This window comes from Cheilinus undulatus, linkage group 18 (genome assembly GCF_018320785.1).
Source record: "Cheilinus undulatus linkage group 18, ASM1832078v1, whole genome shotgun sequence".
Lineage (NCBI taxonomy): Eukaryota > Metazoa > Chordata > Actinopteri > Labriformes > Labridae > Cheilinus > Cheilinus undulatus.
In genome coordinates this window covers 8,362,918-8,378,048 of record NC_054882.1, presented here as the reverse complement: position 1 = coordinate 8,378,048, position 15,131 = coordinate 8,362,918, and the positions used below count along the sequence as shown (strand labels likewise).

The window sequence follows — 15,131 nt, the reverse complement described above, 5'->3', positions numbered from 1 at the left end:
TGAATGAGTTGAGCTGAAATTCAAAAGTTTAATAGCTCTTTTTCAACAAGTTTTATAGGGAAAATTCCATACTGCAACATAAACTACATAACATCATCTGCATATTATTAGAAATACATTATTGCTCCTAAGCCTTAAGCTGTAATAAACAGAAAAATAGAGCTAAAACAGAACCTTGTGCAATGAATTTCTAAGCTTCTTTTAAATCTTAATTTGGATATTTTTTCTACCTTTGTGTCTGGAATACACACTTAAATTTTAAGTATTTCAAGAACTCCAAGGGCCATCTCTTAACTTTCTTTGAAAGACAGTGGAGTTTGTGGAAATCTAAGAGTTTTGTAGGGAAAATCCCATACTGAAATATGGACTACATAACATCATCTGCATATCATTGTCTCTGTATTATTGCATCTTAGTTTAGGGAACAAATATAGCTAAAACAGAACCTTGTGCAATGAATTCCTTAGCTTCTGTTGAGTATTTGGGTTTTCATCAAGAGTTTTTCCACCTATGTGCCTGGAATAAATCCATAAATTTCAAGCATTTCATGGACTCCAAGTACAATCTATTTTGTCTCTTAACCTTCGAAAAAATAGAAAGGAGTTTGCTGAAATACAAATGTTCAATAGCTCTTTTTCAAAGAGTTTTATACGGAAAATCCCATACTGCAAAATGAACTACATAACATCATTTGCATATTACTCGACTACATGACTGTACCTAAGCTTTAAGCTACAATAAACAGACAAATAAAGCTAAAACAGAACCTTGTGCAAGAAATTTCAGAGCTGGTTTTAATTTTTTATTTTGAAAAGTTTTTCCATCTTTTTTGTCTGGAATACACACTTAAATTTCATGTATTTCAAGGACTCCAAATACAATCCATATTGTTGCTGAACCTTCTAAATTTCATAAGGGAAAAAATATATGTAAATAATTTAAACAGAACCTTGTGCAATGAATTTTTGAGCTTCTTTTGAGTGTTTATTTTGAAAACGTTTTCCACCTTTGTGTCTGGAACAATCCCTTAAATTTCAAGTATTTCAAGGACTCCAAGAACCATCTATATTGTAACTTAACCTTCAAAAAAGACAGTGGAGTTTGCAGAAATTCAAGACTTTTATAGCTCTTCTTAAAGAGTTTTATGAAAAAAACCCTACTGCTTCATGAACTACATAACATTGTTTGCATATCATTGTATCTGTAATACTGTACCTTAGTTTAGGGTACAAATATAGCTAAAACACAACCTTGTGCAACAGAGCTTTGAGCTTCTGCTTACTCTTCTTCTGGAGTCTAAAATGAAGCTACCATCTGTATTGTCTCTAAACCCTCTGAAAAAGACAGTTGGAGTTTGCTGAATTGCAGCAGTTTTATGGAGAAAATCTCCTATCACTATATGAACTCAATAACATCATCTGCATATTATCATACCTATGTTATTGTACCTATGCTTTGAGCTATGGTAATCAGACAGGAAGAGAGAAAAGAAGGAAAAGTGTTCATACGAATCTTGTATCTACTTTCTGTTACCTGTCTCTTGAGGGGGAACTTGGACAGCTTTTGCACGGGTGGCGTGGGCAGCGTCTTCTGAGTGGTCATTCTCATACGGCAAAGGACGACGATGACAACGGCGAGGATGAAAAGCACACAGCCCGTAACGTAGATGAGGATGTCGGCATAGTAGTCTTCCTTCTGTGGGTTCACTTCTTCACAGAGAGAAGGTCAAATTATACACGTTGGACAAGGAATATGACAAAAAATCATCATGATGAAAGCATTTCTACTCCAAATCTCAACAATTACAATTGAAAGACACATTTCTGCCCAGCAGCAGATTAGACTAGCAGATTTCTATGGATTTGTAAATCAAAACAGACACAGATCATAGTTTTCTTCTTGTAGCTCTGTGCTGCAGCAGGTAATTGCAGCCATGATATGCTTCTCCTCAGGGAGGTAATTACAGTGTTGAACACTGAACACAAAAATGTCTTTAAATTGCCTTGTAGCCTTGAGACATTTAAACAAACGTCTGCTATGATTAAAAAGCGGCATTCAATGAAAACTGGATTTTATGTTCGCTTTGTCCAATTAAAGGGGCGTTGACACACTAGCAGCACTCTTTAAACGTGTTAACAAGTAGCAATCTGCAATAATATGCAGTAATGGGTCTGAAAATTAACGTCAAAGATTGTGCTACTGAGCAGAATATGACATTTTAAAAATAATTACAGCAGCAGTAATCATTTTATAGCATTTAAAGGGGATGAAGAACAGAACAAGCCCTGAAGAGTGAGGAGGAATATACCTGGAAGCACCGTCAGCCAGGCAGAGTGGTAAGCAAAGCCGATAGAGTTCCCTGCCAAACAAGTGTACTCGCCCGCATCCTCAAAAGACACATTGGTCAAGAGGAGAACCTCTAGCTCCTTATCCGTGGTGTTAATACCAGCCGTCTGTGGAGGAGGAAAAGAGAAAACAAAGGAAGAGAGGAAGGAGATAATGAGCCCCAAGCTTCTGAGAGGAAACACCAAATATGCCTTGGAAGGAAAGGACAGAAATGTGGATTTCACCGCCACCAAGAGCTGAAAACACCCAAGCAGCACCAAAAGAAGCTTTCTGGTTTAAACGAACAACATCAATTCTAAAAACTTGAACCCTGTGGAATAAAATCATTCTTATCAAGCAAGTTTGATCTCCTGAAACTCCTGAAAGTCTTAAAAGAAGTGAAACCCTTTGACATACTGTCGAAAATAGATCCAATCCCAGTCAAGTTGATTATTTATTTCATCTTTTCAGACAATTTTTGATACCTTAGAGAAACTTATGGAATTAAACTTTTAATAGGAAGAGGATGTAAGGGCTAAGTAAGAGCCAACAATCATGTGATAGGATTTTAAAATGTTAGTAGGTTTTACCAGGGTAGGGTTTTTCTTCAAATCATTGCTCAGACACATGTTCTCAAATTAAGCCAAAGTTAACCTGATGAAGCAAAACAGATCCCTCCACCACGGCAAAACCAATGACTACCACAGATGTCGCATCAACGTCAAATATGTGCGAGAATATTTCTGACTTTTTAGATATGCCAAAAAAAAACAAAAACAAAAAACAAAAAAAACCAAAAACTTTTATGATGCAAAAATAGAAATCTGATGTGCTCACACCAGATGCAAGTAAAAGCATTTGCACGAGTGAATTACATTTAAAGTCAGTTTGAAGACACAAGTTTGCTTTGGGCAGTGCAAATGTGTAGGGTGAATTGAAAGTAAATAAATTTGAAGTCAAGCAAATTACAGGCATGGAGATCCTCCGGTTACGTATTTTACGCTGGTCACTAGAGGACGAGCCTGAAGGGAGGAGGTTAACTCAATCAAAACATTGAGGAGAAACAATACGACACAACGTGCCTGTTCTACTGGCGCAGGAATAAAAAAGAGCTTGCTTTGAGGAAAGTGAATGAGGAGGTCAGAGTTCCTGGTAAGTAGTGAAAACATTCGTCTGCCACTTGATTTTAGCTGTCTACCAGCAAGTTAGCATCATAGTTATCTAAGCAAGTTAGCATAACCCCGTCAGACAAGCTAATTTTTCCTTCCTTACTTGATCAAATCTAAGTCCTCCTATTTTTTCCTAAAATGGTGATTGCTTATTAAATAGCCTCAGATGGATAAACTCACAAAGACAGGCTTTTTATAACTTTATAATATGCTTTCGCTTTAGCATGGTTAATTATAGATAGCCTTTGAATTCTGAACTGTGTCACAGCAGTTGTGGCTTTCCTGGTGTGATGACCAGTGGGGGACTCATTTTCAAACCCACTGTCTGATGTGGCTTGGTAGGGGGTAGGGGTGGGGGACTCTCATTCCCCAGGCTCTGGTAATGAACAGTGACATCCAGACCCAGTCATGAATCAGAGTCCTGCTGCATGCTTTCATATAAAAGCACATTAATACAGCTGGTGGATGCACTCCCAGGGAAATCAATACTGCTGTGTGTGTATGTGTGAGTGCAGTATGATGTGGTGGGGGGTTTCATGTCGCTTTTTCATCTTTGTGTGTGTGTTTTTTTTGTCTCAAGGTACTTTGCTAGAAAGCCAGGCTGAGACTTTTGAAGTTGCTGCAGTAATTAAAGGTGCTATATTTTGTTTGTTATTGATCGGGGAGGAAGACAAAGTGGCACAGGGCGTGGAAATGGATGAAAGCTATGAGCTAACACAGTGTGAGCGTTTAACTCCGATCCCTGCAAAGGTCTGTGTGTGCGTGTTTGTCCTATTAGCAAGCCAGCGAGCCGATGAAACCCACAACCAAGAGGAGCCCCGCAGAGAGGAGGAGACACAGCAGAGGATCAAATGGAGAGCTGTTCCCGGTTCAGGATTTACCTTTTTTGTGTACCTTAAGCCAGAAAGCGTTTTCCGACTTGCCTACAAAGTTGGAGGCCCGACACCAGTACTTTCCAGAGTCTTTCTCTGTCACGTTGGACAGTTTCAACCTACTGTGGGCCTCAGTGTGTTTACTGACAACACTCTGTGAAGGAAAATCAAGAGGCACAGTGAGGCCTTTATGACAAATTCCTCTAAGAACATGTAATAAAGTATAACATGATATTGTAAGTACAAAAAACAAATACATACAGACCCAAGCAGATGAGGTAATGCACGACAAGCATGATTCAGTTTTCTTGTGCATAACTTGTATTTTAGTTGTTGATTTGATCATTTTAGGTTGTTAGGTTTATGGCTGCTGTATTAGACAATATATCCACAATGGCATTGCTCCAGTGTTGCCATGCAAATGCTCAGAGGCAAGTGTTATCATGCTGTACTTGTATTCCAAGTTGCTTGGCACGTGGGCATTAAGTATCTGACTACAGTGCAGTTTAGTTTCTAATTTTTATTTATCAGCAGTTTGCTGTAAGAATTTTCCAGTAACCCAACTGGACAAAAAAAAGAAAAAAAAAAAAAAAAGAAAAAAATCAAATCAGAAGCTAATTTATGTCTAATATCCACAGTGCTGGAAGGGCATCTGGCTACAGACCTTTATGGTGGGGCGTATTGGTCTCATCTGTTAGACCTTTAGGATGAGGCAACCTCATGGGGGCGTGAAGTGACCTTGTTTTACCCTTGTAAGTGTTTTCCTTAGTTTGTGGTGTTATTTTTCATTTTATCCCCCTTAATCTAACCCTAACCTTAAGGGTTTGGGGGCCTAACCCTAACCCTGGGTTAGAGTTCCCGCCTGTGACTTTAGGTGTTCAAGGAGGATGCAGAGTGTATTTTTAAAACCTGTTGCAAGGTGGGTCTCCTCAGGCTAGAAGAGACCCACCTTGCCACAGATTTTCAAGAATACCACCTATGCATCCTATAGGAACACCCAAAGTCATGGGCAGGAACTCTAGCCCAATGGATAACTTCACTCATGGTGCAAAAGTGTCTCGTATCAAAAACAACAACAAAGAACTCCAGCAGGGATCACTGTACAACAGGCAACATCCAAACACACCTAAACACACTGCCCATGGGCATGATGGGAAACGGTTGACTCTTTACAAAGTTGATCAAACATTTGTGGCTCTTGGATGAAGTTATTCAGTGTGTTAGAGTTCCTGCCTGTAACAGAACTGTAGGCGTTCCTAAAGGATGCATAGAGTGTATCCTTGAAAATCCATGGCAAAATGGATCTCCTCAGACTAGAAAGACTCACCTTGACACAGATTTACAAGAATACAGTCTATGCTAACCCAGTGGATAACGTCACTCATGGTGCAAATGTGTCTCACAACAAAAACAACAACAATCCACCTGAATAATGAGCAAAAGAACCCCGAAAGGGATCACTGTACAACATGCAAGAGTTAAAATTACACTTTAGGACTTAAAACCAACTCTGAAATGTTTGACCCTGCTGCTTATTTTCAATTGCCCATGATGGAAATGCCTCAAACTAAGCTTTATTAACAGAAGCAAACAAAAACAGTGAGTAAAAAACTTCCAACCTACCTAAGTGAGGTGTGATCTTGGTAGACATGATTTTTCACCTGCAGAGACATTTTTTTTATGATGTTGCAATGGCTGAATGCTAACTTTAGCCTTGTTCTGATGGTGCCTAATGGGTTATCAAAAATATTTCTTCTCTTTTTGACAAAATGGCATCATTACTCCTACTGGATTTTCAGTAGCCTTAGTTTTGTGGATGCTCTCTGATCAAGAGGCATTGAAATATAAAACAATCTATCCAAGTCTCAGAGTTTGTATGACTAAGAACGTGGAATAACAACGTCTCAGCACAAATGTGATGTCACAGAAACATGCTGACCACGGGAGTTTGGTCTGTTTGGTTAGCTTTGATCCATAACTACAGGAAAAAAGTCTCTTTAAAGTTATAATATTAAACTAGCTGTGTCATTAAGTGTGACAAAGTGGTACTTTATATGTATATATGATTGTTTAATTTAGGCTTTTACATGGGCCTCAGAGAACTGCTGGTTAAAATGTGATACTAAAGGATAAATCCACACCCACACTCAGAGTACACTCAGCTGTCTGTCTGTGAGATTAAAAGCACTACAACCTCCACACTGTAACATCACATTCACATACATACACTCTGTACACTGCATGGAAACACAAGCTGTCTAAGAGTAGATTAAAGGAGTTACAGGACGTCAATCACCAACAAGTGCGAGCACAGAGCGTATAAACACACTTCCACGCTCCTCACACTCACTTCGCTCGTGACAGGCTCTCCAGTGGAGTAACAGTCGATGAATAATTAAACAGGCAAAGCACATAAAGGAGAAAACATATCATGTTTTATGGTTGCTTAATGAACATCCAGGGCTCGGCTCCAGACGCCTCCCTCTCCCTCTGCACGCCGGGCGAGTCGCTCATCGTTAACTCTTTTTCCAGGCATCAAAAGAGCGATTCAAGCAAAAAACGAAAAAAAACCAAAATTCCTGCATGACTCCCTCCTTCATGCACACACAGCTGTATTTAACTCCTACAGTATATACCACACATGAAATGTCTGAATGAACTGTGGTGGGGCCAGAGAGAGAGAAAGCGAGGGCGAGAGAGAGGCACACAGATCTCTGTAAATACTGTTTCAATTATGCGGTAGTTGAAAATAGAGCGTGGAGCCGCGGTCTGCACTGTCAGGCTTACTTTCCCCTACTCTTTGCTTTTTCTTGGCCTGTCTTTCTCCTCCTCTTTCTCTCCTTTTTCCTCGCTGTTACCACCTCCTTCATCACTAGAAGTATCTCACTTCTTTCTTGCTTCCTCTGGCATTTTCTGCCACAAGTTTGAAGAGCTAAAGCAACTTTTCCAATTAGACCAGGAACTGTAAGCCTGGCTAAAGTCTCAATCAAACATTATCTAATAAAGCAAAGGCAATGGCTTTCAGATGTTGAGTTTAGAGCAACTGTTCTGAATCTGTTTACATGTGCACTTTATGGACAAAAGTATTAAGCCATCTGACCATTACACCAACAAGGACTGTGATGACATTGTATTAAAATGAATGTAGTTTAATATGGAGACGGCTCCCCTTTTTGCAGCTATAACAGCCTCCACTCTTCTTTGAAGGCTTTCCACAAGAGTTTGCAGTGTTATTGTGGGAATTTGTGCCCATTCATTCTGTAGAGTATTTCTGATGTCAGGCACTGATGTTGGACAAAAAGGCCTGGCTCTCAATCTCCAGTCTAGTTCATCCTAAAGGTGCTCGATGGGGTTGAGGCCATGACTCTGTGCAGTCCAGTAAAGTGTCTTTATAGTCCTTGCTTTTTGCACTGAGGCACAGTCGTGAATAGAAAAGGGCCTTCAGAAAAATGTTGCCACAAAGTTGGAAGCATAGCATTGTCCAAAATGGTTGGTATGTTGAAGCATGAAGACTGGCCTTCACTGGAGATAAGGGGCTTAGCCTAAACCCTAAAAACAGCCCCGTACCATTATCAACCCCCCACCAAACTTCACAGTGGGCTTTACATCACTCCATCCAAATGCTTGGCATTGGTGAAGGTTCAACATGAAAAAACGTGCAGTCTTTACTTTTTCGCAGTTGTCATATGACGTTAACATGAGTCGTTTTGAAGAGATAGAGAATAAAAATGCTGGGTGCTGCAGCTCCACGTAGTGGTCAATGGTAGCTTCTGTCCAACACTCTTATTGCCCTCCAGGCCTCTGTATTGTCATGTGACTGAAAGCTATGATAGCAATTCAATTACACATTAAAAATCCCCCCCCCAAAATATTGAAACCTGTTTTGATAAGGCACAAACAGTCCCTAGGTACCCAATATGTTGTAAAGTTTAAAAACCTGCAGGTCAACTCAATTTGGACACATTAGCAAAGTTTGCATGCAGTTTTTGAAGTATAAATTCCTCCCCAACACACCTGACCAATGAGTAAGTGCAATCTTTTAAAGCTTTGGTCATTTTTGATACTATTAATCATAAAAAAAACTGTTTTTTTGTTTTTGTATGCTGTTGAAAGATGCTGAAGTACTGAGAATGCAAAGGTGGGAGCCTAAGTACTATCATTATTATTTTTCTCATTTTTTTCACTAGTTTTATAATTTTCAGCTTCAAAATAATCATCCAAAAGAACACAATAATTCAGCAATACTACATTAAATCAGCTTCTTTTTATCCCTGTTGTTTCCTTTCTCCTCCTCCTTTATTTTCTTTCTCTCTCTTTCCTCCTGTCTGTCTTCCTGCCTCCCTCACCACCCTCAAACCAACTCTCTCACCCTCCATCTTTACCCACCACTCTCTCTCTCTCTCTCCCTGCTGACTTTGCCCTTCCTTGTGCTCCTCTCACTCATTTTTTCCATGGCTTTTTTGGGTGCCTTTTCCCTCTCTCTCCTCCTCCTCTCGAAACCACGCGACGCAGCACATCTGACGGCAGCGGCGGTTTACAGAGCCCGTCTCTCCCTGCGTCGCCGCCACCACGGCAGTTAACTTAGTCCAAACCAGATGTTTGTTTTATTCCCCCCGTTCTCTCCAGAGGCAGGAAAAAAAAGAAAAAAGAGGAGAGACCAAATAAGAAAGCAAAAGGCCCTCTTGGTCTGACGATGGGAGTCTTCCTCTCTTCACCCCAAATAAAAAACGCTCCTCTCAGCGGGTTTAGGGTGTTGTCCTCTTTGGTGAGGAATGCTTTCTACTCTATTCCTGAACAGCAGAACTGCCCGGGAGGCGACACCTCAAGGAGCTGCTCTTTAACAGGGGCAAACCCTCCTAAGACTCTCTGACGCCTTTCCCACTGAGTTTATTTAACCTTCATTTCACCAGGGACTGCTTGGGATGGAGTAATGCTTTTTAAAGATGCAGCAACTCAGCAATTGTAAAAGCTGCACACAAACACCATGCATGAGACACAACTTTCCATCCATCCTAGTCATAAGTCTATAAAACAAGTCATTACAAAGGACCAATCAGTGACAGGACACATCATGGACTGACTGTGCTATCCAGGACACCACATTACGCTAAATTACATAATATAACCTTTTAGACCGATCCATCAGAAATCTCACAGTCAACAAGACTTGAGAGTAAACAAGCTAACTGTAGCTACCTGCTACTTCCATTGTAGTAGCAATTTCATTCCAATCTGTGCCTTTGTCAGTTAGATTATGGTAAATGTTAAAGACATGTTGTGTGAAGAACATGCTAATACAGTAAAATCACTCTTAACACCCCTCACACACACCACAGGAGAATCTGGCATGATAATCTCTAATAACATCAGATAACCAGGCATTTGATCACTTTGGACAAAAAAGGCAAATCGGGCCCAAAATTGCTGATTTATTTCCTGATAAAATTTCTGTTTGTTACGGTCTGTTTGTCATTTTTGTGTAAAACTTTTATGCTGCTCTCTTGGCTAAGACTAGAGGCACACACAGTCACTGTTTCTTTGGTTTGATTCTTTGCGTTTATCCTGGTCTTTCAGATGAGGTGACTGACTATTCACAGCAGCGGCTGCAGCTCTCTCTCTCTCATACCTTACACCAAAACTTCTCTTTAAAAACTTTTTCCAATGGATGACACCCATGAAACTTTAAAGATAAAGGCAATAAACTTGCACTCAAAGCCACGTGACAAAGGGACTTAATACAAAACAAGCATTTTCTCTCTCAACTTGGCACAGCACCGTGAGTCACGAGCTTGAGCAAACAATTGACATACATGATAGGCTTTGTCAGAATGGATGGTCCCATTGTTTCCAGTCATTTATTTCTTATTTTATTTTCATTGATTTTTGATTTAATTCCATTTTCATTTTCTTCACAGTATGGGACCGTTTTTAATGCAAATTTTCAAAGTGGATGGATAAAAAACTAAATTTTGGTCATGATGAGCTGGGTCTGAGTGCATGATGTTTTTATTCGATTATAGATCAGAAAAAAATCACTTAAACTAAGTGGGCAAGGCCCTTAATTTACAAAACAGATTTTACAGCTCAACAGGATTTCTTTCTTGTAAAGTAAAAGTTAAATAAAGTAAATTAAGAAATGCATCAGATGGAAAAAATGTTTACCAACATTAGTCTTTAGGCAAATACCACATAAATCCACCGCTCCCAAACTTTAGTCTGCTTGACCCAGTTTGGGACCTGAAAATCTTCTAGGGCCCACCAAAAGACCCTCATGCAATCATAACATAAGACACATATTTTTTACCTTGTATTTATCATATTTCAGTTTTGTAAACAGGAAATTCATATGGAGAGGCTTAGCTTTAACAATGCCATTCATTTAAGAGCTACTACTGTTTATTTTGCTTTGAACAGGGTCTCTAAAGCCAATTGAAATATATTTTTAGAATACTTATCTCTGCAAGTGTAACCAGTCGCCCAGCAAACTCTATCCCGGTATAGCATTAATGCCTCTGAAGAAAAATTCGAGTGGCACAGCAGAAAAAAATAGAGTGTCACCAGTTAAACCAACACCAGTTAAACCGTGACACTAGCTGTATACATCAGACAAAATAAATGATAAAAAAGTGACACAAGTTAAAACTTCTGGCTGTGTTATGTTACATCTGAGACTCAAATTTTGATATCAATTTAAGTACAATTCATAACTGTTTTTTTTATATATCATTTTTTATAGTTTAACTTATTGTTAATGACCTCTTAGCTCACCTGAAGACATCTCTGGCCCACCAGGGGGCCCTGACCCACACTTTTGGAGACACCGACATAAATAATGCAAAGTAAGTTCTCTATTAATCTGATTCCTGCTGCTTCAAAGTCTTGTTTATGATATTTACCACCACTAGAAGGGGGAAAAAACAGATTGTCCACAAAACTAATACTTGCAACTCAAGATATTATCCTGTACAGTACATCCCTACCTCCAGTGATTCAGTACAGTTTGTACAGTTAAAGACAATGGGTTCTTTGCTGATCGGTCAGTGGAACTACTATTCATATTTTTACAAAAACCCCTGAATAATTTCAGTTTTGATTGTGAAAACCCTGCTGTCATTTTAATCATTTGATTAACTTGGATCATGTGCAGCTTGAGTTTGAAACTGAGGCAGCATTATGAATGCATGCCTTTCTATTATCCGCCCTTGTGACTGCATGATTTAAACGGGAACATGACTTTTTCAGGGGCAACTACTGACATTTCCATGTCTTGCTGAGGTAGTGATATGGCAATAAAAGGGTAAAATTGGCATCTGAAATCTAGATCAGCTTGTATGTTTGACGCTTTTATTCCAAGAACACTCTGAAAACATAAATCTGCTTTTAATTAGGATTTAATTTAATCTAATCCACTCTCTCTAGTTGCTAACCACTCTTCAAGCCAACAATTGAGAGTGCTGCATGTGTGCGTGAAGTGTCACATTTTAGAACAGAAACCTAGACTGTAATTTAAAGTGGCATTATGACATTAATGAGAGTAAATCTGTATACACTGCAGTATCTAGTGAAGTACAGGTGAGGTTTTTATGCCTCATAATGAAGGTGTAGTGCTGAAGGAATGAGCTCATCAATTATATGCTGCAGTGAGGAAAGCCTGTGAGCCCTGAGGACCCACCTGCTGTAAAAACTCATTAAATAAGACATTTTGGAGGGATTAATTATCGGTGAAATGTTCAATTCTACTCCAGGCTAACGGCTCTGAGATCAGGCCTCATTAGAGAAACCAAACCAGAGCATCAGGCTGCAGACCCACCTTCAGGATGTTGACGTAGGGGACGCCATCAGGGCCGTAGCGGCTGCCGTTGACCTCGATGTGTTTCAGCCACTGGATGTGCGGCTGGGCGTCGCTGTAAACCTTACAGTGGAACTCCACGTCGCTGCCCACCACCACCGTCTGATTGGCTGGGAGACCTGCTTGAAGGATCGGCCTGTGAGGGGACCGCTCTGAGAGAGAGAAGAAACAGGGAGTCATTAACACATGGATGCATGGGAATAACGGCTGCGGGAAATGGACACATTAGGTAGGCTTGAAAAATCGTTCTTCCATCGACAAATCTCGTGGGCTTTTTAAACCACTCTTGCATGCTAATTTATTCAATATTTACACAGAAGCAGGAGTGGAAGTAAATGTTTTGAAGTTGTTTACCTAGCACATCCAGCTGGTAGGTGTGGGTGATGGTGCCATACTTATTCTGCACCACACATGTGTAGTTTCCTCGGTCTGATGGCACGGCGCTCTCCATCACCAGACTCCACTGCTGGTGTCGCAACTAGGAGAGAGAAAAGAGGAAATGAATGATGAGAATACATCACCAACAACACATCTAAATCTGCACAGATGGTCAGTTCATTTAAGATGTGTGTCACTGTCATATTTCAGAGTATTTTAACACAGGGGAACACACTAAAACAATTCAGTTTCATGTGTTTTGCTTCTCATGATCAATACAAAAATAAATCATGCAACCATGGTGTTAGGATTCACCTCACAGATGCAGATTAGATACTTTCCCCTGAACCACACACCAAAGCTTAAATAGAAATACCCCTCTTGCAAGAAAGATTTGTCTATATTCAAAAATGCACGCTCTGTCCAGAGAAAACCCTCCTCTGCAGCGTCAGATCTCCCCTCACTCCCTCCTTTGAAATCGTTTGGGATAAAACATCACAGAGCGCTAAGGTTGTTGAGTGCAGCGCCTGTTTACCGAGGTGCAAACCACCCTCGAAAAGAAATTTAAAATGGTTTAACCCTCTTGTACAAATTGATGTGGAAGAGATGTTTTGAAGGGGACGGTTTTTTTTTTTGACATGGTTTAAACGTGGTGATGAGAAGCAGCTCTGAGTGCCCACAGCACCGAGTAAGACTGAGATGAAAAGGATTCAGGAGTGGAGAGCAGTTTGATTTGGTGTCTGGAGCACTTTGGATCACATTTTCAAAGTGTGATTTTCACAGCAAAGAAGATGTTGAGAAAGCATCATTCCGGAGATTGCTAAAAAATGGTAGGCAACGATGGAGACTGAGAAGACGAGTACAAACACTTAAAGAAGGAGAGAAAAGGGTGTTTTTTTAAGGTAAATCAAGACTTTGATAACTCATAACCCATTGTTTTATACATTCCCATTCATTCATGCAGGGGTGTAGTATATAGCAGTGAAGCTAACCCATAAATTCCAGTACAACAGTTATTTTAGCCAGGAATAGAAGTAGACCTGTTTTAAACACTCAATTGCTTCCTTGCTAACATTAAAGGTGCAGTGCGTAATATTTAGCTTAGTATCTTTGAGCTACCACAGTTAAAATGATACATAATATCCTTAGGTAGGCCAATCTAAACTAATGTATCGCCTGAACATATAAAATTCATTTAATATAATTTGGTCCTTTCTGTGGTGCTGTAGAAACATGCAAGATAAGAAGAAAAACAAGATGGCGACACCCTCAGAGGGGACCCTCCCCATCTATGCATGATCAAGCTTATTCTGTGTTAATAAGAATAAACAATTTTATAAATTCAGGTGATTAAACATTAATTTATGGAGGCCTAATTATATATTTTGTGTTCCATTTGTACTGAATTTGCTTAATTAAATACTTCAAGGAAAACTATAACACACTGCACCTGTAAGATAAGCTAATATTGTTAGCTAGAAAGCTAGCACCTCTATATTGTATAGCTCTGTGATATAATATCATTCAAATACCTTGTAGCTTGATACATCAGGAGTTGGATTAAAAATAAATATTGCAAGGAAGAGTATGGATGTTCAACTATTGACATTCAAAGCAATACTAATTTCCGTGCTACAATTACTACAAGCTAAAAATCACTGTTAGCTAGGAGTTTAGCATTCCTTACGTCATTTTGTGAAATTGTAGCAACATTGACAGAACTAGCGCTGAATTAAAAGCCATTTTTGCTGTAATAAATTTAACTTACACGCAGAACAGAGCACTTACTCACAGCTTGTTAGTAACGTCTTAAATCTCACTTCTGTTTTGCATTAACAGGAAGTGACAACAGTTTGACCTCCTGTTTTTCTCTACATCTTTATTAACAGCAAGTCATGAATAGATGGGCCCTTATTATCAAAATGTGTTGTTTATTTTTACTCTCTATTAGATTCATGTAACTTGTATTTCATGTTAGGCATGTGCACATAAAGAAAATGACCTTATTTTGCTTCTAATGTCTTTCCTGGTTTGAAACCTGCTGCTGTTACTAGTAGCACGTTAGCTAGCCAGCGGATGCTAATGCTATCCAGCGTGCTAGCATGCTCATTCAAGGTATACTGTGAGCACTATAAATAATGAACAAAGTATATGCTAAGTACTGACTTGAGTATATTTCTCAGTGTGAACGCACTTTGTGCACCTATTCACTCAAAATGTTTAGTATTTAGTACAAAAGTATGGAATCTGGAACGCACATTTAGATAGAAATGGGCTAATGCTAGGAATCACTGATACTACTACCGTACTATTATCAAAATTAGCTGAGTCTGTTTTTGGCTGGGATCGTAACCATCTCCAAGCTAAATTTTATCACATTAGCAATGAATTAGCAGCTTACGACAGCAACTTTAGCCAAGAAAATCTATTCTAAGCTTTCAGCTGTTTCATTGCTAACATTATGATAATCTAGACATTATTAGCTACAAATCTAGAGCTTCTGTACTGTACAAGTTTACTCCTTAAAATGATAATGTC

The 15,131-nt window shown here is 39.3% G+C and overlaps 1 protein-coding gene across 3 annotated transcripts in view; it reads right to left on the bottom strand.

Annotated features, from left to right (window-relative positions):
• fgfr3 (fibroblast growth factor receptor 3) overlaps window positions 1–15,131 on the bottom strand; it is a 141,421-nt gene that overhangs the window by 23,285 nt on the left and 103,005 nt on the right. For all 3 annotated transcript variants that reach the window (XM_041812347.1, XM_041812348.1, XM_041812349.1), the window contains exons 6-9: window positions 12,570–12,693; window positions 12,177–12,367; window positions 2,309–2,453; window positions 1,534–1,709 (exon numbers count right to left, since the gene is read on the bottom strand). In XM_041812347.1, the coding sequence (XP_041668281.1) occupies window positions 1,534–1,709; window positions 2,309–2,453; window positions 12,177–12,367; window positions 12,570–12,693 (636 nt within the window). The remainder of the gene's footprint in view (window positions 1–1,533; window positions 1,710–2,308; window positions 2,454–12,176; window positions 12,368–12,569; window positions 12,694–15,131) is intronic.